General features: G+C 39.8%; 1 protein-coding gene across 6 annotated transcripts in view; it reads left to right on the forward strand.

Moving 5' to 3' along the window:
• The window catches only part of TP63 (tumor protein p63), a 222,300-nt gene extending 195,368 nt beyond the window's left edge, over positions 1-26,932 (forward strand). For 4 of the 6 annotated variants that reach the window (XM_028162102.2, XM_007195219.2, XM_007195220.2 and 1 more), the window contains 7 exons: positions 533-669; positions 2,578-2,660; positions 5,583-5,719; positions 17,073-17,230; positions 19,429-19,573; positions 20,883-20,976; positions 23,931-26,932. In XM_028162102.2, coding sequence (XP_028017903.1) covers positions 533-669; positions 2,578-2,660; positions 5,583-5,719; positions 17,073-17,230; positions 19,429-19,573; positions 20,883-20,976; positions 23,931-24,227 — 1,051 coding nt within the window. In that variant the 3' untranslated portion in view covers positions 24,228-26,932. Of the gene's footprint in view, positions 1-532; positions 670-2,577; positions 2,661-5,582; positions 5,720-11,713; positions 13,094-17,072; positions 17,231-19,428; positions 19,574-20,882; positions 20,977-23,930 lie in introns of those variants that run through there. The other 2 variants (XM_007195218.3, XM_007195221.3) reach the window with 2 other exon arrangements.
• Positions 26,933-27,556: the final 624 nt, after the last annotated feature.

The following is a 27,556-nucleotide window of genomic DNA, read 5'->3' on the forward strand; positions in this document are numbered from 1 at the left end:
TTTTGTCCTTTGTGCTTTAAATCCTTGCTGCAAACACTTAGATAAAAGATCTAAGAAAGTGGAGACAGATCGGGCTGGGTAAAGGTAGAAGAGAAAAAAAAAGAATTGGGAAGGTGTTCAAGTCGCTTCATACCTGAATTCTTGACATTTGACTGGAATAGTTTCTGATTAGACAGTGTTTGTTTTCATGTGGCCCCCGAGGCATTTAACAGTTTCTTTGAATAAGTCTGAGCTGCCTATGGGGATTTTATCTGGAGACATCCACTGGCTTAACTCAAGTTTCCTTCAAAATATGTAGCTAAATACAGCTGTTCAGCTAATGGCTTGGAGGTTCTTTGCAGAACAAATGGATGCTATTTACTAATATTGCTCATGGCGTGTAAGCACTTTTGTGTTCTGCCAGATGCTTTGGGGCCCATCCTCAAAGCAGCCATAACCAAGCTGGTAGTGGTGGTGCACTGGTGATGGCCAGCAGGGGACTTTTCAAATTCTTTTAATTTAACCCTTTCTTCTCCTCTTCTCTAATTCCTAGTGGGCAAGTCCTGGGCCGCCGCTGTTTTGAGGCCCGGATCTGTGCTTGCCCAGGGAGAGATAGGAAGGCAGACGAAGACAGCATCAGAAAGCAGCAAGTCTCGGACAGCACAAAGAACGGTGATGGTACGAAGCGCCGTAAGTAGCTGTAGTGGCCAAATGGGGTAGGGTTAAGTCTTCTCCAGAGAAGGGGGCTGGGGAGTGATCTTTGAGAAGCTGCAGAATAAGACCTAAGGGCTTTAGAGGCAAGTATGACCTGAGGCCCCAGAGCTGATGGGAGCAGCTCTCGCTGAAATGGACTCCAGGTGTACACTATAGCATTTCAAAAGCAAATCATCACGGTGAGGATTTCTTAGTCAGCAATGCTCCAGATATGACTGCCAAACCAGTAACGTCAGCATCATCCGGAAACTGGGTAGAAATGCAAATTCTTAGTTCCCAGACTTGCTGAATCAGAAATTCTGGGTGTGAGGTCCAGGAACCTATGTTGTGCAAGACCTGCAGGTGATTCTGTTGCCAGCTAAAGTTTGAGAAGCAGTATCTCAGCCTATTGGTATCCATTTATTTTTCTATTATTGAGCATGAGGGTTGAAAATGCCACCTGCCCTCCTCATGAATCTGGGGAAATAGTGAGACTTAAGAACACATTTTATAAAGTGCAGTCTGGGAAATATGCAGATCTGGGTTTCATTGAATTTTGATGTGTAGGACCCACTTGGGGCCTTAGTTACATCATTTATAGTGAGGCTAATGATTTAGGTCAGTTGTTTTCCAAGTGGTCTTTTTAAGCAGTAAAAGCTTTTATTAAAGAAATATTTCAAAGAATGCAAAATAGATGAAAGCAGAGCTGCTGTAGCTGAAGAAGCAGGAGTCGGGGTGAGCTGTGGTTTCACGCTCCGCTCACACTACCCCTTGCCCGTGAGGCACACGTCCCCAGAGGCCTTCAGGTAACAGAGGTTCTTCAGGTAACAAACGTTTGAAAACCATTGATCCACACGAGCTACTAAAGCGTGAGACATAATTCTAGAAGGTGGCTTGCATAAGCCTGATATCACGACAGGAAGTATTGTAAAGAACATCACACTATGAATTGTATCATGAAAAACGTTTTAATCTTTTTACTGATTATTCTGCAGAAGAAATAAAAATTTTTGTTGCATTTTACAGAACAACAGTGTTATAACAACTGACCTCCGTTAACTTCTGGCTGTTCAGTGTGATTTGCTTTTCCAGCTAGTCTCTTTTTCTCCCTGATTATTCCTCAAAAAATCATATACATAGGATTTATATTATATATACAATATCAATAGTACATATAATATCCATAATTATATCTCTACCCTTATTTTCCTCTTGGGTCTGTCTGTTGGCCTAGCTCCATACACTTCCCCGAGCACCTCAGTTACCAATAAATCAGTAACTTTCAGTAAGAACGATTATTTGAACTTTGGTAGAGGAATCCTCTCTATACCCTGGATCCTGGGTGTAGTTTCTACATTGTGGAAATCTTAGAGATTTATGAGATTAATTCACTCATTTTACCAAAGAGAAAACTGAGGTCCTGGAAAGAGAGACTGCTTATCAAAAGTTATGCGACGTACATACTGACATCGGAAGGGTAAACTCACAAGGCTGAATGCACTGGCAAGACAACCTCTATAGCATGAATTTACCTCCTTGGAAGATAAATGACCTGAAAAATAAAACACAAAACCAATGTATCTTCCTTTCCTGAACAGCTGTTCACAGACCCATGCCAGGAAGACACAAGGATTCCTGCAGCACTACTTAAGCCAGAGGCCATTTCCCAGCCTCCCTGACCTCCCCCGGGGTTTTCTTTCATTTGTTTTCCCTCACCTTCCCTCCTCCCCACCTCATTATTGCTAGGTTTACAGCTAAGGTAAAAGCAATCATCACCAATTACTGGCTGCTTAGAACTAGAAATTCTAATCTCATAAGTGTTGCTGGTGCTACTGTCTGTGTAATAAATGTATTTATTGCTTCAGAAATGTTCCCAGGATGAAACTTGCATTTTTCCTCCACCAGCTTTTCGTCAAAATACACATGGCATCCAGATGACATCCATCAAGAAACGAAGATCCCCAGATGATGAACTGCTATACTTACCAGTGAGTCTCCCTTGGGTATTCATGATCGCTTCATTTTCACCTTCTTTGAATGAGCTTTTACTCTGGGGTCATCTTTCGATTATCTGTGACAATGAGAAGAGGGTGACGGAGACTAGTGAGATAAAACAGAGAATTTATTTTTTGCAAAATTAGGAAATTACTCCTTCCCTCTGCAGTTCTGGAACATATTAACAGTGTGGGCTCTTCTACTTACTGCTCACCCAGTCAAAGCTACCTTCCTAATAAAATTTTTCTTATGCAAATATTTAAAATTAATTTGTACTTCATTATTTAAGAGTGATAACATGATTTTAGACAGCATGGTCATACCAATTTAGGACTAAAATTTTGTCAGAAGGCATTCACAAAGTTGATAATACATAATGAATTGCCTGGGATTTCTTTTAGGGAGTGCTATAAAGAAAGCCAAGCCAGGCAGAATCCTCAATTATATGGGAATGGCCAGAGACTTGGCCTAGTTATTGTGTAGGAGCATTTTTCATTCCTACAAGGAATATAAGCCCTCTCAAGGTCACCAAGGTGCCCCTCTTTAGGCTATGGCTGTAGTTCATCGAATTCTTATTACCTTAGGTCTTTGCTATCTAGAGTGGCAGCAGAGTTTGGGTAACGAGTATATCTCTTGATGCCATCTACACTGACTTGCGACACAGACAAGCTAGGCCAGGAGATCTGACTGGGATTAAAACTAAGCCACAGGTTTGGGTGTGCCGCGCTTGCTGCCCTTCCTTCTTCGGGCCCTGAAGGTCAGGTAAGGGAATTAGACTGCTTGCTGGCAGAATAATTAGACAGTGAGTTAACTAAGATTCTCAGTGTCTTGTTTCTCAGGCTACATATGGAAACTGACGTGTGAACTGTTAAGTTAAACATTTTCCTGCTATACTAGATATTCTGAAAGACCTAATATGTTTTCAGCTGATGAGATAGAAACCACTGGCAGAGCTGGTTTTTTTTTCATGAAATTTCAGTTTGTACTAATGGAGGAGATACCCTGGATTCTGTTACATCTTATTTTTAGTGACGAATTAGCCAAACTGAAATGTGTAAAGAAAAAAAAAAACTCTTAATTTACCATGAATTTGGTTGGTATTTGTTGAGTGGCAGTAATGCGAGACCCTGAGCACTTAGAGATCAGTAGGGTACAATTCTTACCTTCCAAGATCTTGCCTTCTAGTGAGGAGACAAATAGGCATAATGCAATGAAATCAATGCTTCAGCAAAGCTAGGCATGACACTGTGGGAGCACATAGGAAGGATGGAAGAATCAGCCTAAAAGACAGGTCAGGAAAAACTTCTCAAAGAGCATGATCCCAGAGCTGGGATTAGTAGGAGTTAACCCAACAAAAGGTAGAGAAAATCTTTCCATTTCTGAATTCTGACAAACTCTGCCTCTCATGCTCAGGGAGGGGACAGGTGATGTGCTAGGGTGCACAGGGTAAACAGACACTCACCCTCGGGGTCAGGCAAGTGCCCTTTGTTCTCCACTTGCCTGTCTCTAGTCCTAGTCCTGCTCAGACTTTTTTATTTTTAACATTTTTATTGGAGTATAATTGCTTTACAATGGTGTGTTAGTTTCTGCTCTATAACAAAGTGAATCAGTTATACATATACATATGTTCCCATATCTCTTCCCTGTTGCATCTCCCTCCCTCCCACCCCTGCATCCCACCCTTCTAGCTGGTCACAAAGCACTGAGCTGATCTCCCTGTGTTATGCAGCTGCTTCCCACTAGCTATCTATTTTACATTTGGTAGTGTATATATGTCCATGCCACTCTCTCACTTTGTCCCAGCTTACCCTTCCCCCTCCCCGTGTCCTCAAGTCCATTCTCTAGTAGGTCTGCGTCTTTATTCCCGTCTTGCCTCTAGGTTCTTCATGATCATCTTTTTTCTTTTTAAGATTCCATATATATGTGTTAGCATACGATATTTGTTTTTCTCTTTCTGACTTACTTCACTCTGTATGACAGACTCTAGGTCCCTTCACCTCACTACAAATAACTCAGTTTTGTTTCTTTTTATGGCTGAGTAATATTCCCTTGTATATATATGTGCCACATCTTCTTTATCCATTCATCTGTCAATGGACACTTAGGTTGCTTCCATGTCCTGGCTATTGTAAATAGCTGCTCAGACTTTTTAAAGCTTTTAAGAGACTCTCTTAAAGAAGGAAGCACATTTTACCTCTGCAGAAAACATGTGTCATTCTAGAGGTAATTACAGTTAATTCTAGTTATTTGTGGTACTTATGCTTTATAAAGTCACTGTGAACACTGTACTAGCAAATACTGAATCATTGCTCCTAGAGGAAATACAGGATTAGGTTCCTGTGAGCCTCTGGTCATGTTTTTAGTAACTGATCAATGCATTACCTTGTTTCATGTGTGTTTCTTATTTAATATATGCTGTTGATTCATTAACATTGAACTCACTGCCCATAGCACTATAACTCATGGCTGACCTAAGCTTATCTAACACATATTCTCTCCATAAGGCACGTCACAGCCTTCTTGCACTTAGGAACACGAGATAGCATGGCAGCTGCCCTTGGGAACTATTTTAAATGGAAAAATCACCCACAAAAAGTGAAAAATGTGGCCCTAACTAGACTACTACGAGAAGGACATCTGTTTCCAGCATGAGATCTGAAACAAAAAGGCGGAGCATCGCCTTCTTCCCCCTCAGCTGGGAACTTGCACAATGGTTGAATCAGCTTTTCATCACTCTGCGCATGTCTGTGAATGACTGCAAAGCCTGCCAGTGTTGTTTTTCCTGTTACAAATAAATGTTAACAAGTAGGCGAATTCGTCCATGCAGAATCCACGAATAATGAGCATTGACTGTACTTCTGATAGTTGTACAGCTCTTCATTTTTTCTTCACTTTTCTTCTGCTCTTTGACATAGGTGAGGGGCCGTGAGACTTACGAAATGCTGCTGAAGATTAAAGAATCCCTGGAACTCATGCAGTACCTTCCTCAGCACACGATTGAAACGTACAGGCAGCAGCAACAACAGCAGCACCAGCATTTACTTCAGAAACAGTGAGTGTGTCCCTGTGTCCTTTTAGGAGACGTGAGTAAGACGACTGTTTATTCAGATCAGCAACAGGGTGATTGTCGGGTGATGTAAAAGATGAGGTTGTGAGCAGAATATGGTAGGTTCAGATGGGCTGGTGTGGGACACCTTTTTTCACTTCAACAATCTTCTGGGTTTCTTATAACCTTCCCTTTGAGAAGTTCCACCTACAGTTTGCAATTGAATACAAACCATTTCAAGTGAATTACAAAAAAGACTCACACTAACAGAATTAGTTCTCTTCTCTATGCCTCTGATCCAAACACGTCTATCAATAGTAGAACTTTGAGTACACACTCTATTCTAGTAATAATGTGTCTGTTTAAAAACATGTTGTCTTCCTCGTCTCGATAGATTATCTTGTCCCTCTCCTGGGACGCACACAATCCACTTTTGGGAAAACTGTTATAGAGAAAGCACATAGGTTTTACTATAAGTGACTTGAGTGCTGTGTTGAGGATTCAGAGTCCCAGTGCGTGCTCATTTGGCAAACATCTAGATGCAGAAGGGCAAAGTGGCATCATATTGCCGTGTTTTAACATCCCCATTCTAGGTCTTCTTCCAGCTATACATGTTTACATCAATGAGGTCAGATTTTGCAACCATATTAGAATATACATACAACCTATTTACATGTTAAGTTTTACCTAGATTCTTGGATCTTTGATTATGTTAATTGTTTTATGACTAACCAGAATAAAATAGCTCTTGTAAAAGGAAGAGAAGTTGGTGAATCAGGACTCCACTTATACTTACCCTTCTGTGGTTAAGAATAATCACTTGTTAGCTTAAAAACTATTGTGTCTGTACTGGAAGTATTGCCAGAGTCTCTGTAGATAGATGTAAAATATAGACATTTGGGGCTCATTTCAGTAATTCAAGCATTTGACTTTATTCTTCAGGCAAAAAAATAAATAAATAAATAAAACCAAAACCATCTTGCCTAAGTCAAAGATTGTCTTTTACAATAGAAATGTAAATGAGCAATAAATAGTGGATCTTTTCTCATATATTATTAGCTACTCTAGAGAGATACCTATGGAAAGTGTAATAAAAAGAGATTGTTTTTCTTTTTTAAATCAAAATAAATGTAGGTGAGAAGGTTGGACTGTATTTCTGATAGTCAGAAGGCATCCTCTGAGCCCATACCTACTGACTATGAGGTATGGGGTGGGCAGCAGGGGAATAGAAAATAAGTGTGCTCTCTCTTTAAAGGACTTCAGGCTCTTTGAGCATTTAAGACCTTTTTTGCCTGGAAGAGATCTCACCATTCACTTCTGGCGCAAAAGTTTGCAAATCATAATTATAAGGTTTTAGAGTAAGGCTGACTGGAAATTTGAATCAGGCCGTTCCTTGGGGACACAGGGTACTCCAAAGGAGAATTAGAATTCAAGGTTACAGAATTCCCATTGCCAATCCTATGTAGTCTTTAGGATATCAGATAGAAATATATATTAAAACATTCAAGTGCAAAACTGATTTAGTTCTTATAAACTCATACAAGAGGAATCAAAGAAATAGACTTGTAACATCATTTACAAACCAAAAGGGGATAAATGCCTTCTCCAAGATATGCATGTCATGCTATTAAGACATACTCTCAGATCGTCACCAGTTCACTCTGGAAGTGTTTGGCTTAGCCAAAATGACCTCAGAAGAAATAATCCATAACAGATCATGCTGAACTAGTTGCTCCGTGATTTCCTGCCTTTTTTTAACAGGAAAAGTTCTGTCAGTATTAAATGGTGTGGTTTGAAAGGTCTGACCCTCTAGCACAGGGGTTGGCAAACTTTATTTTCCGTAAAGCACCAGTAGTAAATATCTTAGGCTTTCTGGTCCATATATATGGTCTCTTGTAGCTCCCCAGTTCAGAAGCACAGCAGCAAACCACAGACAATATGTAAACAAATGAGAGCAGCTGTTACAATAAAGTTTTATTTTATGGACACTGAAGTTTGAATTTCATATAATTTTCACTTGTCATGAAACATTCTTCTTCTTTTGAATTTTTCCTACCTTGTAAAAATGTAAAAACTATTCTTAGTTTATGGGCCAGGTTTGGCCCATTCACTATAGTTTGCCAATCCTTCTTCTAGATAAAAGAGTGACTCCTTCATGGCTTCTTGAGGTTCATATTTTTTGATAGGAGTATCTGGAAGCTAATCTATATATTCTAAAATAGAGAGGTATTAAAAGATTTTAGGAAGTCTTTTAAGGTGTCATTTCTGTATCTAACAAAACAACAGCAGCCTTTAACAGAGGCTTCTCTTGTCTTTCTTCTGGCTGAAAAAGACATGCCCATCTAGACGCAAAATATGGTTCATCATCAGCTAAGACTGGAATAGTTGACATGACTCGTGTAATAAGCTTTTTACCGAAGATCTGCTACGTGAAAGCAGTAAAAATAGAGATGAGATAGTTGAGGTTCCCGCCTTCCTATAGTTTACAGTTTGGTGCTGAATTCCTAACCAGAACACCTTTTGAATCTTAAGAAAGCTCTGGAAGTTTATTCTCAGTATCATGTAAGTTAATAGGACAATTTTAAACAACCTGTCTAGATTATACAGTAGAAGGAATAGTTTTGTCATAATTTTAGAGACTTTACAGGCCAAGATGATCTGTTTCAGTTGGGGGCATGTGCATTTGTTTGTTTTACATGGAGTACACAAGGATATATAGTCCCATGTCCCTGGATGATGAGTTATCCAGGGCTTATAACTTATCTAGTCTAATTGGCTTGCATTGCTCTAAAGGGAAATTGTTTTATTTATAATTAATATTCCATAAAACAATCTATTTCATCAAAGAAGAAACTATATCTTAAAATTATTATTTTAAGAAGCTCAAAAGATTTTAGAGACATATTTTCACTTTTTTGCATGTGTGGTCACAGATAACTAGCGAGGAATTTGTAGCCCCATAGTTTCCTGTGGTGTCCATTTATATGTATCATTGCATGTTTTTGAGTGCTTGTCTCACAGTGTATAAGAGCTAACTTCAGCTGTGATAACTTGTGCATGGAAATATAACAGACTGCAAAATGAAATCTTTGCAAAATATAGACATTTGGTCTAATTATGTCTTTGTTACATTATATATACATGGGTCTCCCTCCAATGATTGATATACATTTATATAAATTCTCCCGTTGCTGTATTCTTCAGCTCAGTTTTTTTCAGCTCTTTTATTTTTATACAAAGCTTCAAGAAAGAGCACGAATGATTAGACAAAGAAAACTGGAAATCTAATTCCTGGCAATCATTTGAAAAGAATACATCAGCTTGGAAAATGCCTATGATAGCCTGTGATTTCCTTTGCAAAAACTTAGTACCAATATGTTATGCTGGTAAGGAATCAATTTTATGCTTTTCTTTATAGTAGAGTGAAAATTAGTGGGAGGAGAATACACTCTGTATGAGGTAGCAATAAAATATTTTCAGTTTAATTGCTTCTATTAGTTCCTCACTATATGTTTTCTCGCTGCTTGCTTTTCATTTGTGCATGGTTTTCCTTTTTCAAAAATTCCTTCACAATTACCTTCATGATCATAGGCTTTCTGGAGGATAAATCTTACACCGAGTTTTTGTGAATCGAGTTGTTATAGCTGTAAGTAGGCTTTATTCCATTTATAAGGAAATTTGATTTTAGTTGAATGGCTCACATTGGAATAAACATAGGGAGTTATGTTCATAGGAGCCAGAATCTAGTGAGAGGACAAATTGGACCCATTCTTGCCACCAGACTCCTTACCGTCATATTTTCAAGGGACATTAACTTTTAAGACAGTTTTGCAGAAGCCACTTGAGACCATTTTAGCAATCTTTATGACATGTGTACTTTTGACCAATACTATCTCTTGTTCATTCTTTTTCTTCTGTAATTTACCCTCCTTCTTGGGTAAGATCTGATCTGAGAGCAGCATTACTTTGTTAAAATTTTACTTAGCCCAACTCTGGAGAATTATTTTTAAGTTTCTACAGAATAGATGTACTTTGATTTTAATACAAATGTATGACATCCTGAGGAGCTCTTAGTGTTTCCTTCTCCTTTATGATCACTTGATGATCGCGGCTTATTAGTATCAATGATATAGGTCAGAGAATATTGGAGCAGAACAGGATCTTCAAGACTATAGTTCTAACCCCTTTGTGCTAGAGCTGGGGAAACTGAGGCCCAATGAACTACACCTGTGATTTCATAGCCAGTTCATAATAAATCTGAGACTAGAATCAGATCTGGAAGACATAGCTCTTTACAATATTCTGGACTGCTTCATTAGTTAAGAAAGTCATAATAAGAAAACACAAAGCAAGCATTCATTCCCATTTTTCTGTCCCTGTATCAGGTAGTTGGTATTTACCCTTGTGGTTTCAGTGTAAAGTCCTATTTCTTTAAGCTCATCTGGCTACGATTTTCTTCAAGAATGTTGATAATTCTTCCTCAGATTCATGTATCTGAGAAAGAAGCAAGTAATATTTTCAGAATTATCAATGTAGAAGAAAGCAGAAGACACAAATCTTTCTCTCACTGACAGATATGACTAATACCATATTTCTAAGTCTGACTTAGAAATTCTCCACACTTCCAGAATATTTGTTTGAAATTGCTAGTTTCATAGATTAAAAAAAGGTAAATATGGGCAGTTTCATGTGGTTCAACCTTATAGGTCATGGCACTGCACAAGACTTTACAGTTTACACAGTTAGTGTAGAACTTCACGAAAATGTTAGGAAGTTGTCAGGACAGAGATTTATTAGCTCTGAAGTGGTAATGCAGAAAAACACCCTCAGATTAATTAAATTCAGATAGATTAAGTCACTTTTCTAAGGTCTCACGTCTCATTGCAGAACTTGTCTCAGTTCTAGTCTCAGTGTGTAATTCTCTGGTCCAGACATTTTTTTCATAAGTGAAAGATGATTTCTGCATGTTGTCTTATTCAACCCTTGGTCCAAGAGAAGCCCCAAGATGTAATATCCACACAAGAAGTCGAAGCCATTGTTCTTTAGTTGGTAATAAATTGCTTCCCTACTAATTTGTATTCTGGCATCTTCTTTAAGATGATCTCAATTCTTGCTGGTGAGATGGCTTACTAAATCTCAGCACTGACCAAGTGAAAATTGCTTTGTTCCTTTGCAAGGAGTAACCAAATGTGATTCAAAAGCCATCTGGGCAGTAATTCCCAAACAGTTCATAGGGTTGCACGACCCTTAGGAAAATAAGAGGATTTGTTCCTGGCATCCTTGTGTCATGATTGATTTCTTCATTATGCAAAAGTTGTTTTCGTGAGTTTGATATGTGCATTTCTAGGCCAAGTTTGTGACTGAAAGGATTAGGATATTTATCCATCACAATCTGGGCACATGCAAAATGCTCATTAGTAGTTCTTTACAAAGGCATGATGACACAGCCCCCAGACTGATAAGATCATATTTCTTCATACTTCAGAGTTAGGCTAGACAGGAACAGTAATGAGGTATCATAATTGGGCAGATGACATTTTACAAAAGATTGAAGTTACTTCTTGACTCTGCATTCCTTTTTGCAATTAATTGAGTCCAATATGCCAAGCACCATACTAAGCATCTTGACCTACCTTGTCTCAGTAGTCCTCAACTGAGTAACTTGTGGAACTTCTTAAAAGTATGTGTATGCCTGGGTCCCAGCCTGGTCTCAGAAAGGATCCGGGAAAATGCATTTTTTTAAAGTTCCACAGGTGATTCTAATAGTTCTAGATAGTTACCATTGCCTTCTCTCATTTCTTCTTCATAAAAATCTTGGGAAGTCACCTCTGAGTAATCTTAAAGGAAGGTAGAGAGGAAGGAACAAAAATAGCCGTGTGGCATTCTGTTCTGACTATACTATGATCATGAAGGTAGAAGGATGTGTTTCTGTATTCAGTTGATGTGAATATATGAAGTCCTAAGCCTTCATCTTTTCTTTTCTCTGGTTCCTCTCTGCAGTCTCCTTTCAGCCTGCTTCAGGAATGAGCTTGTGGAGCCCCGGAGAGAAAGCCCGAGGCAATCTGACGTCTTCTTTAGACATTCCAGCCCCCCAAACCGATCAGTGTACCCATAGAGCCCCATCTCTGTATTTTGAGCGTTATGTGTTTGTTGTGTTTCCCTGTGTGTGTGTGTGTGTGTGTGTGTGTGTGTGTGTATCAAGCCCTCGTAGCCAGGACTTGAAGACACTTTGGCTCAGAGACCCAACTGCTCAAAGGCACACAGCCACTAGTAAGAAAATCTTTGAAGGGACTCAAAACTGTACAAGAAAGGACATTTTCTGCAGATTCTGTATCCTTAGATCTAGCATTGGTCCATCAGGAACCCCTGTGTCTGTCTGTGAGCTTTTGTGTTGTTTCTTGGGAGGGAGGAGCTCAGGTTGGGAAGAGGGGCATTACGATGTTTATTGGAACCCTTTTCTGTTACCTTCTGTTGTGTTTCTAAAACTCATGAAGAAGCTTTTGAGCAGGTCTCAAACTTAAGATGTCTTTTTAAGAAAAGGAGAAAAAAAGTTGTTATTGTCTGGGCAGAAGTAAACTGTAGGTGACTGAGAGACTCAGGCCCTTTTAATGCTGGTCATGCAATGATACTGCAAATAGTAACAAGCTAAGGTGTCAAATGTACTGCTGGGCAGAGAGGTAATAACTACCCTGAGTAGCCACTGCGGGGAATGATTTTTTCTTCTTTTTGAGAACTTGCATTATCAGTATCCTCCCCTCATATGTATTAGAAAGTTCATTAATTCTGTGTCAGGACCTGCCCCTGCCACCCCATGTCAGCATCTGATGTGATAGTCTTCCTTGCTTTTGGAAACCCTCCAAAATTTGTGTTTGGACCCCAAGGCAGGTAAACCTCTTTTGTCATTTTAAGAGGAGGGTAAAACTACCCCAGTAATATTCTTTCAGGCAGTCATATATCATTCTTCCATGTCCACAATGGAATTCAAAGTCCTCTCACCAAATCTATAATTAACTCCTTTGATTGGAGCTCCGTAAAATCAGCCATATCACTGACACTGTTCAAATTGCCTTGTCCAGGACACTTATGCTTTATTTAAGTGATGTCCAAGCAGACACATTTTTAAATCAACACTCCTGGCCTAAAAATTAAAGACAGGAAGAATAGATAATTTTTCTTTTTTGGTTCAAAGACTTTAGAGAATCTATTTCCATTTTAAATCATATTTTAAAATAATAGTATAAAGACTAAAAAAATCTGCTCCCCACACCAGGTCACCAGCTCTTTATTCTTTGTCACCACAGCAATGATTTCTTGTTATTGAGGCTGTTGCTTTATGGATGTGTGATTTTAATTTTCAATAAACTTTTGCATCTTGGTTTATCTCGCAGTTTTTCTTTTCTGTCTCTTTTGCTTTTTTTAATTCCTTAAATGCTAGAATATTTTCATTTAAGTGCTTGAAGTACCATGTGTAAGTCTAAAGAACAAGAAGAATAGGTCACTTTGGTTCTGTCTACACTATTGTCATAGTTGGTGTTTTTATTTAAGATACTCTGTATCAAGGCCATCAGTCCTAAAAATAAATTTCAATGCCCATGTTAACTTGAAAATTTATTTTAGCCGTGTGCATGTTTAATTTCATCATAAAGAGCTAGGCACTATAGCATCATTTGTTCACATCTCTGAATAAACCTTGAGTTATATCTTCAGTTGCCAAGTTCACTAGAAGAAATTTAAATCAAATTCCAGTTTATTAAATAAATTGGCTTCCGTGACACTGGTGTTAGGAAATATCCAGAAATCTGTAGTGGAACCTGTTGTGCATAGGTTTTAAAAAAAAAATTACAATACGTTCTGATCTTTGAATAACAATTTTTAAAAACTTCAAAAACAACCGTTCTAAATAAAATTAATATAGTCACTTAGAAAAATACTTAAGAAAAACAAGAAAAATACTTGAGAATAAACATGTTTATGTTTTAGATAGAAGTATAATAGTAAAATCAGATGATCCTGTTACATTGGCACCGTTTTCAATTAATCTAAAAACTTTCTAATCCCTTTTAAGGAATTCACGAATTCCTTAAAGTGTTAGTGAGTATGTTTAATTTTTTAATGTTGGTTTTTTCTTCCGGAAGTTTTTTTTTTCCCTTTCACCCTATTTTTATGGAAGTTTTTAATGTGTTTATAGTGATGTTTATATAAATGCATATATTTTATAATTACAGTTGATCTAGCTGGAGAATAAATGCTGCCTTTTGTCTTTAGAAGCAAGATTCCTCAGCTAGAGAGAAAAGTTACATGTGGGGAGGTACTGGGCAAAATTTCGAGGAGGAACAATTCCTTTTCTCATGTTCATGTCTTCCCTTTTTCTGACCTGCCCCATATCCACGGTGTTTTGCTCTACCCCCAATATCCCTTTCCCCTCTGGGATCCCGCCATGCAAAAGTGGTTTGGTAAAATAGATTCACCCTGATGTATTCCCAAATTCCACTAGAGAGTTGCTTTTTCACTAGCAATGGAAGATTTAAGGCCAAAGAAGGAATCCTTTGGTGGAATTCTAGGACAAATTGTAGGACAATGTCCAGGGCACTTATATAATCTCCTTTAATCTTCATAACAAGTCTTCTGGAGTGAGTGTAATGCCTGTTCTACAGATTAAGTAAATGAGACACCAGAGACCTGTATAATACCTAAAGTCACTTAATTGATTTGTGTCAGATCGAGAATGTGAACTCTGATATTTCGATTGGCTCCAAAATTTATGTTCCTTCTTTGTTTGTCTATGGTTTGTGACCTACCTTCCTCAACAATAATTTAAGTGGCTTAAAATAAATGAACTAATAAAATGGTCAAAAATAAAGACCACAAAAAACAGGAGAAAGGAATTGTAACAGGATTTGGAAGAAGGCATTCACTATAATTGAGGGTCCAGGGAAAATTCATAGCTCTTAAATACATTTTTACTTTCCTAGTGGTGGGCATTAATGATTCAAGCAATGCTTCCATTAGCTCTTGCTGTACATTTGACTGATTTGGGAGGATGGGAGAGATATGTAGACATTTATTTAGGTCACAGAGGACCAACCTGCCTCTGGAGTCTGGGCAACCTGGCATCTTTGTTACTTTGTGGTGGGCAAAGATAGAGAAAGAAGCACCTGGCAAAGCTTCTCTTGGTCACCTTGCCCTGAACGTTCCTGCACTTTGATATGGACTTACAGATGTTCCTAAGTGTATTCAAATGTGCTGACTCTTATTCAAGGCTTCTACACAGGGATGGAGTGGGTTTGAGGATAGCTGGGTCTCCCTTTACTATATCCCTTGCTCCCTGTACCTATTTCGTCTCACGACTTCAGCCACTTCTTGATGTAACCTATTGCACTCCACTGTCTTACTTCTGGGAAGGTGTCACAGAATGAAAGGAAAAACTCTTGGAATAGGAGCCAAGAGACCTCTCAGCCCATCATTTAGCAATGTGTGACTTGGGCACATTTTTTCTTAGAGTCTTATATTTACCCATCTGTACAACAGGCATAATCATTTCTGCCCATCCCTACCCTGCCATCCCATGTCCTCCACAGGGATGTGAGACTCATTTGGAAAATGGATAAAGGAGAACTTGGTAACCTGAAGAATCTAACAGTTGGGAGAGTTTATTATATAAACACCCATTTATACAACATGGATCTAAACCTGTCTTCTTGAGAAGGGCTAAAGTGAGAAATCAATACCCTCCTACTTTAAGACAGTGATTCTAAAATGCAGCTGAATTGTCAACTGCACATTGTCATGTTCATTTATGCAAATATAGCATATTGTTTGAATTCCTCTAGCTGTGGCTCTTCAGTGATATGGAATGGAGCCTTCCCTGTTTTGTGTAATTATGGAGAATGCAGAGCAGCAGCTTTGAAGTCCAAGCCTAGCACGACTGTAGCACTCAGGTGTTAGAGCCACGTGTTATTTTTTCAAACATTATTATACCATGTTTGTTTGGAACTTGTATTCATTTACAGAGCCTTCTAAATCTGATACACATACACACACACAAGCAAATAAAACTCAAAGAAACATTTTTCCTCTCTTCTCTAATAACAATATGGCTGCAGCAGGAAGGAGACAAATAGGAACAAAATAATACATTTTATTTGAGGAGTGTAAACAGGGAGGTTTTCCCCTTTTACATGCTCAGCCCAATCTTCATTCTCTGGTCACAATAATGACTCACTGTAAATGCCTGATGGTGTATACAGTTCTTCCTCACCTTATCTTTTTTGGTTCTCACCATAGCCCTACAAGGTAGGTTGGATTGTTATCCCCATGTATCCACTACTCTATGAGCTTCTCTGAGATGTGACCATTTCTTATTAGTTTTCCCACCTCTAGCATCTAACTCATGCAGTAAGTGTATATATTTTTAGTTTTTATATATTTTAGTTTTCTGATGAAGGATATTTACTGGCTTGCACAGGGACCTATAGCTTTCTAACATATGCTGGAGGGAGACTTAAACGTTGTTTTTCTGACTCTATATCCTTCCCCGATTCTAGTAGATATCACTAGTTCTATATTCAAGGGAAAAGTCAGGAATGGCAGTTGAATACAGAATGTCGTATATAATATAATACATAGTATGACAAACCAATTCTAGTAAATTTCCAAATTGAAGTAATGCTGAATGGAAAACTGTTTTGTTTTGTTTTTTTTCTTTGTCTCTCAAGAGACTTATGGAAACTTAACAGAACAGTTGTTTGGACTCCCGGGTTCCCCTTGTGTGGAGAGGCTGTTGACATTCCGATGGGTTCCCTCATGGCCCATGAACAGCTAAGCTGAGAAAGCATGTTTCGTGTTGAGGCCTCTGCATGATGGCAGGTTGTGTTACCAGATGCCCTGTTTGACTGGTTTTGTGGTTATTTTCTGCATATGCCCAAATGGCCTAGGAAGCTATAGGTGAAACGCCTCAGCTGCAATTTAGCTTGGCGTCTCCATATCTTTCATAAGCCTTTGGGTCTTCACTCAGTTCTTTTCCCTTATTGATTTTCACATTGAAAGGGATGCAGAAAACAATAAAGGGAAAAAGAGGATGCAATGATTTCCCCTCACAAAGGAGATGCTTTAGGAAGATATTCAGCTTTGTCCTCTACTCATGTAGGAAACACACGATTTGATGATAGCCTTGTGATCCCTGCCAAGGTAGGAGAGATTCTCAGATAGAAACACAAGTAAGTTCCTGTCATTGTTCTGGAGGAATATGTTTGCAAGTGTACAGTTAAGGCTGTGTTTTAATATGAGACCTGTTGGAAATGACCAGTCCCCACTCTTCAGTGTCCTGTGCTCACCATCCTTCCCGTGTTTGTGTTCCCAGGACCTCGATGCAGTCTCAGTCTTCCTATGGTAACAGCTCCCCACCTCTGAACAAAATGAACAGCATGAACAAGCTGCCTTCCGTGAGCCAGCTTATCAACCCTCAGCAGCGCAACGCCCTCACTCCCACCACTATTCCCGATGGCATGGGAGCCAACAGTAAGAACATCTCCCTTTAGCTGCAGCTGGAGGACCAATAGGGCTAGTGTAGGGGAAGACTTTGCTCTGGGATGGGGGGAAGGCTTGCTCTGAAGCTACGTGAGAGGCACAGTGGACAGGACAGATCAAAGTTGAGTGGCTTACATTTCTCACGGTGAACTTTTTCTCACTTGTAAGATGTATGGTTCATTACAAAGCCCACTGGTAGAGACAGAGAAGGCTGTTCCTTTAGTAGGGATAAGGATCTCTGTGAAAAAGAACAGTCCACTTCCTGCCAACCTGGATGGGGACCCACCTTCTACATTCTTTGAGATAGTCAAAAGGAAATATGTCCAACTTGTGGGAAGTAGCATAGTGTGGTGGACTTAAAATCTAGAGAAATAGATGGTAGTCTGGACTCTATTGCAGCGTTAGCTGCATAACTCTGGACAAGTCACCTCTCTGCTCTAATGCTCAGTTTTCCATTCATAAAATTATCACTCTGCACAGTTAACAGTTTATGCGTCTGTGGCTCTACACTTTTGGGCTTCTCAACTCATCTTTTCTATCCTATACACAGTTATTAAAGAATTGACATAGGGAAAGGAGTCTCCCTTTTATTTATTCACACACAGATTCCTCATATCAACTAAGTATAACTATAAGAGACAATGTGAGAATCGGGCCTCGACATGGATGATGATTGGTGCATATCTTTGCTGTAAATATAATTAGCTTGTCCACTAGAACTTAACCTAGCAGAGTGGATCCAAACTTGAAAGGAAAAAAGGATGGTAAAAATGCAGAAGGGGTGCAAAAGCCTAAATAATGTCCATGTATCCTATAATGAGCCTCATAAAACAGTGCCTCAATCTTGTCCTAGAAATCGTTCATTATTTTGATCAAGGCTTTAAACTTGCATTTCACTGTTGCATTGAAGAGACTGGGTTTTCTTAAAGAAGTTAAGGGAGGCTAAGATTATGACTCTTTCTGGTTCTGATAGCACATGTTTAGATTTTAATGAGATAAGAGATATATGAGGTTTGGTTTGGTTACCTGGTATGACAATGAAGGCATTAGAGCCAGACTGCTCTCTCACTAGTGACAAATACATCCTAAGACTCTAAACCTGACCCTTTGGCAGGTCTGCTGCTTTGACAGGAAAAGGAAAAGGAACCATTTATTTTTTGCTTTCTTTCTGGTGATGTCTTAGAGTCCCCAGGTTTTTCTTGAGATGACAAAATAGTGGCAGTGGTAATGATCCTTCACATTTGTGTAACAGTTTACTTACTTCTTCTTATTTATGCTTCATAATTTTCCTCTGATGGCATCAGGAAAGTCAGAGGGGAAACCAATAAGACATGGTAGGCCTATGCTCTTTAGCTGGCTAGTTGGTGGCAGAGGCCTTTCCCCTTTGGCACACTACTGTTCACTGGAGTAGAAGCAAATTACATTCATCTTTTTGTAGATATGTTATTTTGCTCTTTTTTTTTTTTAACCTGAAGACAAAATTTGTTTCATAAATATTATTGGTATTGAGCTTTTCTTCTCTATAAGTGAATGTTTACAGTTTATGGTTTAGTAAGAAACCAATCCAAGTTGGTGGTGTTCCCAAATATAATCCTGAAATGGACCAGAAAAAAGAGCTGAGGTCTTTCATTGCATCCTTCCTTATGAGGCATTTGGTTCCCTACAAATATTGCAATAAATCCTCCCATTCCCAAACCAATATTCCAAAGGTCCCTCTCTCATTCACAAGTTTGTTCACTTAAGTTTTCTGAGCATCTGCTCTGTGCCAGGCATTGTGCTCGGGTCTGTGGGGACCCAGACGTGTATAAGGTCTAATCTCCATGCTTAAGGAGACTAGCCTAGTGAGGGAGACAGAAATGTAACCCATGAAGACAAATACAAGGGGGACTATATTAACATCAGGAGCAGCAAGCAATTGGGACAGAGCATTAGAAGTAGAGAACAAAGTGGGAAGAGATTGTCCTAAGAGAATGTACCAAGGTCAAGAAGTATGTAATTAGTTTGGAGTTTGGCGACTATTCTGTTCAAGGAGATGTAGGGTGCTTAAAGGGATGTAGTGAGAGATAAGACTGAAAAGGGAGGCTGGTAGATTAGGCCCTTGGTAACATTAAGCCAGGCGAGATGGACCATTGGGATGCTGGTATGTGATGACGGCAGTAACCCTCTCTGTTCCTCCTGCTTCTGTTCAGTTCCTATGATGGGCACCCACATGCCAATGGCTGGAGACATGAATGGACTCAGCCCCACCCAGGCCCTCCCTCCCCCTCTCTCCATGCCATCCACCTCCCACTGCACCCCCCCACCTCCGTACCCCACAGATTGCAGCCTTGTCAGGTGAGTCTACAGCATGCGCCCCTGGGGGCCTGTCCTAAGCATCTCTGGGTGGTGGAGGGTGGGCACTGTCGAAGTTAATAGCACAGTTGGAAAGAAAGCAAAGCAGCCCAGTGGTTGACGTTCAGCCACTGTTATCTCTGATCTATGGAGTCATCAGCAGCGTTTAATCAAAGCAAACCACGACAATCAGCATGGGAAAAAGTGAACATGTGAGTTGATAGGCATATAATTTTTCATGCCTGTTTCCCACAACTTCACTTACTCCCCTCCTCCTCCAACACATTTTTACAGTAAGCTGTGGCCTTCAAATTGGTGCTCAGGGCTGGGGTTCCCAAATGGGCACTCAACTTGCTATCTCGCTCCCTTTCCTGCTCTCTAGGCCTCATAGCTCTCAGCCACCATGGGATCATTATTTTGGAGTTGGATGTCCATAAAAAAGTTTGAATGCTAGTTAAAAATGACAGGGACTTTCAAGAACCTGATGGCCTCTTTTGCTTTGTCGTATGGGAACTGGGGACATTCCAGGAAAGGGAGTTCAGATAGCCAGAAGAAAGAAAGGCATGGAGTCTGGAAAATTCTGCTTTCAACAGAGGCAAGCATCGGTGCCCAAATCTCATGCCTAGTGCCCTGCTTCGTGTGCAGAATGATTTTTTCATTTGGCTGCTGGAATAATATGCGTTGGTTCCCATGTGATGGATGCAACAGTACTAGCAGGGTCAGAGAGATGGCAAAGGGCATGGCTCATCAGCCAGCATCTGGCTCTGTGACGGTGGTGGCATCACTGATCTGAGACCAGAGCCGTAAAGGAGGGGGTCTGTATTTTGATGAGGACACCAATCAAAAAGCATGGATGACTTCACAGTATAGTGGCCTAGTTTTTTCTTAGCCACATAAACCATTCTCAGAAACCCCAGGTATAAACAATTGAAGGAGAGATGCTCTTTTTGAAGTGAAGAGCTAGGAGGCAAGAGGGCTGGAAACCTGAGCACTGGACTCCTTCCTTTCACCCCCTGCAATGGCTCCTAAGACACTGATATGGAACCCCTAGAATTCCACCAGTCACCATTTGAAAAACCTCTGCTCTGCAGGCATCTTTAAACAGTTGATTTTAATTTTATAGACCTAAAGTTCATGTCCCTAATCATCCCCAGACCTCCAATCCAAGGCCCCACATATATTTTATCTGCCCCTAATCTCTTATGTAGGGCATCCCAGGGCAAAATGTTGGGTTTTCCTTTATCTTGCCAATGCAGTTGGGGTGAACTTTCTTTTTCTGTTTCCTCCTTCCTCTTCCCTCCTCCCTCTGCAGTTTCTTAGCGAGGTTGGGCTGTTCATCATGTCTGGACTATTTCACGACCCAGGGGCTGACCACCATCTATCAGATTGAGCATTACTCCATGGATGTAAGTAACCGTTAGACTTTTCTCTTGAGTTTTATTCCGTAAATTCCTCCCTCTGGTGACATTCACCTTGTAGTTGAATCCCCTCTGTTTTTTGTCCTACCCCCAGTCCTCAGTTTTACTGGGACACATAACCATATTAGAAAGATTCCCAGGCCTCTGCTTCTACATATGAGAAGCTCAGGATCAGTGGTCCTCAGCTTCTCTGATCAGTCAGCAGTTGTCTATTGTGTGCATACTATATGCAGAGTGGGAGTGAGATCTGATTCCCACCTTCAAGGAATGTATGATCTCTAAAGAATTCAGAGGACTTTTTGGTTGTTCTCATTAACTGGTGTAAGACCCCAGGGAGGATCGCAGGAATCAGGTGATGTTATTCTCACTTTAAAACATGGAGAGACGACAATATGGTCATTTGCCATGATGGGTTGATGACAGAACCAGGAATAGAACCCTGAGATGTAAGCTTCCGGTCTTTAACTCTATTGATTGGCCTTTTCTGCCTTTCTTTAAAATAGGATGTCACAGAGGATTGAGCTGTGCCTCTCGATTAGAACCATATGTTCATTCATGGTCAATTCTACCAGAATAGGACCCTGCCATGCCTGATCACTGGGAAAGATCACTGGTCATGGGTTCAAGTCCCAACTATGCTTCCTAGTGGTAATGAGAACTTGGGGTTATCACTTGGCTTCTCTGGACCTCAGTTAATCAAATTAGGTTCAAAATCATTGCCTTCTGGCTCTGATAGTCTTGGAAGCAAGCTGGATAGGAGGGGACATTTTCTTGCTTCCTACAGCACTTCTTGAACTACTGTTCACGTGGGTGGGAGCTCATTTTGCTCTGGTTTACAACAATCTGGTTTTCCTCCCAGGCTGCTCTTCATGCTGCTCTCTTTGGGGTTCACTATCCTCCTTTCTAGCTTCCAGAGGGCCCTTTGGGCTGGTGGAAGAAGATACTCTCTGTCTCTGCTGCCGCTTCTGTAGTTGGGACCTCTTTTTGCCCCCCACCCCCCCTTGAGCACCGATGCTAGAGACGTCCCTGCAAGCGTGAGACAAGCCCTCTGGTGACAAGTATATGCTATGCTGCCCCTATGCCCTCCCCTCTCCACTCCCTCAATCACCCCTGGCTGCTGCACCCTGATGGAAGAAATTATAAGTAAAAGCTATAGAGAAAGCTTCAGGAGTACGTTCCAACAAGTTTCAGAGAACTTTACAATGATGTCCATCCACTGAAGGCAGTTTGACACAAGACGGTGTGTTGCCCTGTGTCTGAGAGCCTTACATGATGGAACAGGAAATGTGTCCCTTCCCTATATTTGTAAAGTTTTACCTTCAACTGGCTCACTGTCCCCACTGGGGAGTATGTCAGGATGCCCCTTTGGCTGCTAGGATCTGCTGATGCTCTCCACAAATCTATCTCTGCTGGTGTTGGCTAGGTCCTGGGCCAGGCTCTGGGCCACAGCTTTCTCACCTGTCAGTATAAGTTAAAATCTATCCAGAGAGTAATGCAGATTAATGGAGCCTAGTGTACAGAGAGTTTGGGACTTATTGGGAGTTTCAGAAGCATAAAGAACTATGCTCACTTATCTATTTGTGGAATAACTTCTTTATAATGTATGCTAGAATAGGAAATTGGAGTACCCACACTGCACATTTCCAAATTAGGAAATATTGGGAGGCTATCTGATTTCCGCATCCTCACTTCAGCTTCTTCCTGCTCATCACTGGAAATAGACACCTCCTTTTCTGCTTGTCTCTCAACACCAGTCTCAGTTACTTCACATACCTCCCTGGAAAAGGAATATGGTTAAATTTTGGAGTTGTTATAAGTATTCCCTCTAAGATGCAAGGATGGGTTAATCATGGTATACCATAGTAATAATTCAAATGATTTAAGATTTACATAGTGTGCTTTATAATTTGCAAAATACTTTCATATCCTCATTTGCATATGAGTCCACAGTATGTGTTGACCTAAAAAGGAATTGTATCCCATTTTACCAATGAGGAAACTGAGGCCAGTAGAAAATAAGTGACTTAATGAAGGTCTAGAGCCAGTCAGTGACAGAATAAGAACTTCTGTCAAGGTCTTCTGACTCTAAGCACGATGTTCTTTCTACCTACCATACTGCTCCATAAAAAACGCGAGCCAACACTAAAACAAGCTAATGAGGAGCTAGTGCAGGTAAACAGAGATGCGACCACAGTTAGTTAAGATCAACCATCTTTGTAATGCCTTCTACCCCCAACCACAGAACATGGACACGTACTCTGTATTTTGATACCCTGATTTATCCAAACACCAAAAAACCTTTTGGCCATTAGGGCAGTTTTAGGCTCAGAGGCGGTCCTGAATCCACATTTCATTCAATTAATTGTGTAACGTTAGAATTATCAACCTCTCTGACCTTCAGCTTTTCTGTCTGTAAAATAGGTGGAATAATATCTACCACTAATCTTAGCATTAAATGAGATCATGAATAAAAAATAAGTAGTTCAACCCCTGGCATGTCGAAAGTGTTCAATATCTGTTAGTAATCTTTTGTTCCCATCTCCTCATTTGAGAACTGATGGCATTCCATTAATATCTTTCTTCCAGTGATTAGAGCGAGGTAGATCTGAGAGTTGGAAGTTTCCTTTACCTGATGTTTTTGTTTGGGGATTTGTGTTCTCTGATCTAAATATTACCTCTATTTTACCACTGAAGAAACTGAGACCGATAGAGAATAAGTAAAATGCTACTTACAGGAAGAGATGACACCTCAAGCCTGTATATCTGTGCTTGGTTACATATATGCCAAAGATTAATAAAGAGCTAATTTTATTTTCCAATGTAGAGTTCAGTAAATGCAGGTCAGTTAAAGCCGAGCATTGGGGAATGACAGAATGGTGTGGACTAAATGTCAGTTTGTCTCCTTGTCTTAATTCTTCCTGATTTGCTTCCCTATTGCACAGGATTTGGCAAGTCTAAAAATCCCTGAGCAATTCCGACATGCCATCTGGAAAGGCATCCTGGACCACCGGCAGCTCCATGACTTCTCGTCCCCTCCCCACCTCCTGCGGACCCCAAGTGGTGCCTCCACAGTCAGTGTGGGCTCCAGTGAGACCCGGGGCGAGCGTGTAATTGACGCCGTGCGCTTCACGCTCCGCCAGACCATCTCCTTCCCACCCCGCGATGAGTGGAATGACTTCAACTTTGACATGGATGCTCGTCGCAACAAGCAACAGCGCATCAAAGAGGAGGGGGAGTGAGATGAGCGTTGCGGTTCAAGCTCTTTCCGTCTTCCCACCCCCTAACCCCACTACCAGGCGCCACTGTTTGACCAGCCAAGCATTCTTCCTAGCTCCCCTCCTTCCTCTTTTCAGTCAGGTTTCTTAAGGGAAGGAGAAGGAAGAGGCTACTTTTTACCTAATGTGCAACCTGGCATCTGATTGTGATTCTGGCTTTAAGCCTTCAGGTCTCTTGCTTGCAGGACTGTAATTGTCATGGCTAGGTAGAAGTGAGCAAAAAAGCAGTGTGTGTCTCCTTAAGCTGCAGAGGTCTCTCCTTGACTTTTATAAAGCATTTTCACCCTTATAGTCTAAGACTATATATATAAATATATAAATATACAGTATATATTTTTGGGTGGGGGGCATTGAGTATTGTTTAAAATGTAATTTAAAGGAAAAAAAATTGAGTTGCACTTATTGCCTTTTTTTTTTTTTTTTTTTTTTACTTTTTGGATGGCTTATCTATACCCCATCTCTCAAGGCCAGCCATGTATGGTAATAGGTATCTAGATCTTGATAGGACATGTGAGTGACAGTGACATGTAGGTGCCTTCAGTTCTTTTGATGCTAAACACATGCCACATCAAACCTTTGGTTAGATCTGCTTGTTATTATGTGGGTGAGACTGTATACATATGTACACGATTCTCTATGTTGGTATATTTTATGTTAATGTTATCCCTCCTACTGATGGTGGTTGCCTTTGGGGTGATTTAGTTCAAGTGCAAGAAAAAGTTCATGTTCACGCTATCACTCACCATAGGAAAGGAAATATTCTCTCTTGCTCTTGGTTGGGATTGGGGAATGTGAGTCATGGCTAAAATTCTTAAAAAGTCATGGAAGCCAGTTCAATAACACCTGGTATCACGTGTCTGGGTATTTCAGCAATCTCCTCAAATTTAATGCCAGACACCTTAACTCTCAGTATTTTTTGGCAAAGCATTAGCTGCCAGTACAAACGCCTGTAAACCAAATTTTCCTACTAGATTGATTAACTCAATTATACATTTGCTACCCTTGTTAGAATTAAGGTTGATTTGATTGGGATGAATGCCATCGGCCTAGTTCTTGCAATAAAGCTTTAATGTCTATTAAGAATATCCAGGAAAAACAGGAATCATACAGAGTTATTGAATCTCCACTAAACAGTAAGAGATCTCAGTGAGCCATGAATTGAAATACTTGGAGGACTTTTTGAAACATAAATAGTATTATTTGGCAAATGTTTCTTCTAACGACCCTCATGTTCTATAAAATTCTGCATATACAGGCTTGTTGATCTTTCTCTCTTCAAGGTTTAAAATAGGAGCAGTGATTTGGAAAATATAAAATTATGAGATCAGTTTTCCTAAAGCATCAGTTGTATCACCATATCACTTTTCTTTTTGAACAATAATAGTTTCACTTTGTTGGAAAGTAACTGTGAGAACCCAGTTTCCCGTCCATCTGTCTTCTGGACTGTGCATACACATAAAAATGTCCTGACAGATCAGAGGATAAGCCTTCCATTGGAGATGTTGCCTGAACCACATAAGCAAAGAGTTGTCTTCAGACTCTGAAAAAACGTGTAAATGGAGATATTGCTGTACATCTTTTAGAAACATACTTTGTAGCAAATACTTTTTTTCAAACTATGAAACAAGTATTTTGTATATATGCTAATGAGCTCTAAAAGCCTGTCGTGCCTTCTGGTAAAGGGCTATCATTGCACATAAGCTTCCATTTTTATTTTAAAGTGCAAAAGGACTAATGTGGCTCAAAAATATATATGAGTTTCATCTGAAAAGTGTATATATGTTTTGCAAGTGAACGTGCATACTTTGTGTTTCACTATCTTTTTCTTCTTGGGATACCGGGTTTTCCAGAACCACAGTTGAAACTTTTTTTGTTATTATTATTGTTTTTATATTTTCCTGGAAACACCATTTAGTAAGACTACAATGTCAAATTTTTAAATGCCATTACTGTAAGATGGGGGGAAGGGAAAAATTGATTTTTATTTTTTATTTTTTAGTTTTGTATGTTAAAGAGAGTGAGTCCTTGATTTCAAAGTTTTATTTTGCATAAATGGTAATAAGCACTGTTAATATGTGGAACAAGCATGCAGGTTTGAAAACCTATTAACAGGAAGAATGAAAGCCATGCCTTGGCAATGCTAGGAGGGCAAATGGCTTCCTGGACTATCATGAGTGTTTGAATAAACCTAGGACATCTTCTGAGCTATTTCAGCACTCTTCAGGTGGCACTAAGGACTCAGAAATTCCTTCACTGTATATCATGGGTTTGGCATGAGCCGAAGTGAGGCACAACTACTGGCCTCACATCCTGGTGGCAACTTACGTTTTTTGAGTGTATGAGTAGCTAGCATGAGGGGCAAAAGAATATTAAGACAGACAGAGGGGGCATGGGCTTAATGGAGTTCTTGTGGCCTCAGTTCAGTACAGTTAGCTGAAGAATGGGTAGATTTTTGTTTGGAGTTGATTAGAAATGGAAATGGAGACTAGAACTTACTTCATTAAATCCATTTACCTTCTGTTTTCTTGATATTCCCCTAAAGTATAGTATGCAGGATGTTGAATGTTAAAAGGTTGCATTTTTTTAATTATTTTTATAATTGTAAAAAATTAAGTCAATGCCAAATGTTTTATATGCTTTATTAATGTTTTTGAAAAGTTTTTCTTATAGATGTGATGCTTTTTTTTTTTTTTTTTTTTTTTTTTTTTAAGCTTCAGTTGCTTGTCTTTTGGTATTTTGGGTAATGGGCTTTTGGTGAGCCAGAGGCAAATCCACAAGCCACTTATGTTTGCCAGGACATGCAATAAAATTAAAAAATAAATAAAAATGCATTGAGAAATGGTGTTGGGTGTGTGTGTGTGTTTGTCTGTCTGTCTGCCTGCCTGTCTATCCTTTGGCCTTATTTTTATTGAGGTAGAGGAAAAAATATTGAAAGAAACATTAGAGAGATTCAAATATTGATACTTCTAATCCTGAAACAAAAAGTCATTATTTTCTTATTTTAGCCAATCTAAAGACCAGGAATATACACCTCATTTGGTACACAAGATACTCGCAGATTTAATATGTTATTTGATTGAGGTCAGAATTAGTTTGCTTTGGAACAGGGACTAGACTGCAGATATTCCTAATGTCTAATTTAGTGACCTTCCCATGGTGCTCAGCAATGACCTCCTCAGGACTGCGGGCTGGCATGCAGATTACCCTGATTTTATGTGGGAACAGCATTGCAGATGGTGGGCTATGGCATGTTCCCCTTTAAACTCAGTGTTAAATATCACCTTTCAATTATA

This window comes from Balaenoptera acutorostrata, chromosome 4 (assembly GCF_949987535.1).
Source record: "Balaenoptera acutorostrata chromosome 4, mBalAcu1.1, whole genome shotgun sequence".
NCBI classification, from domain to species: domain Eukaryota; kingdom Metazoa; phylum Chordata; class Mammalia; order Artiodactyla; family Balaenopteridae; genus Balaenoptera; species Balaenoptera acutorostrata.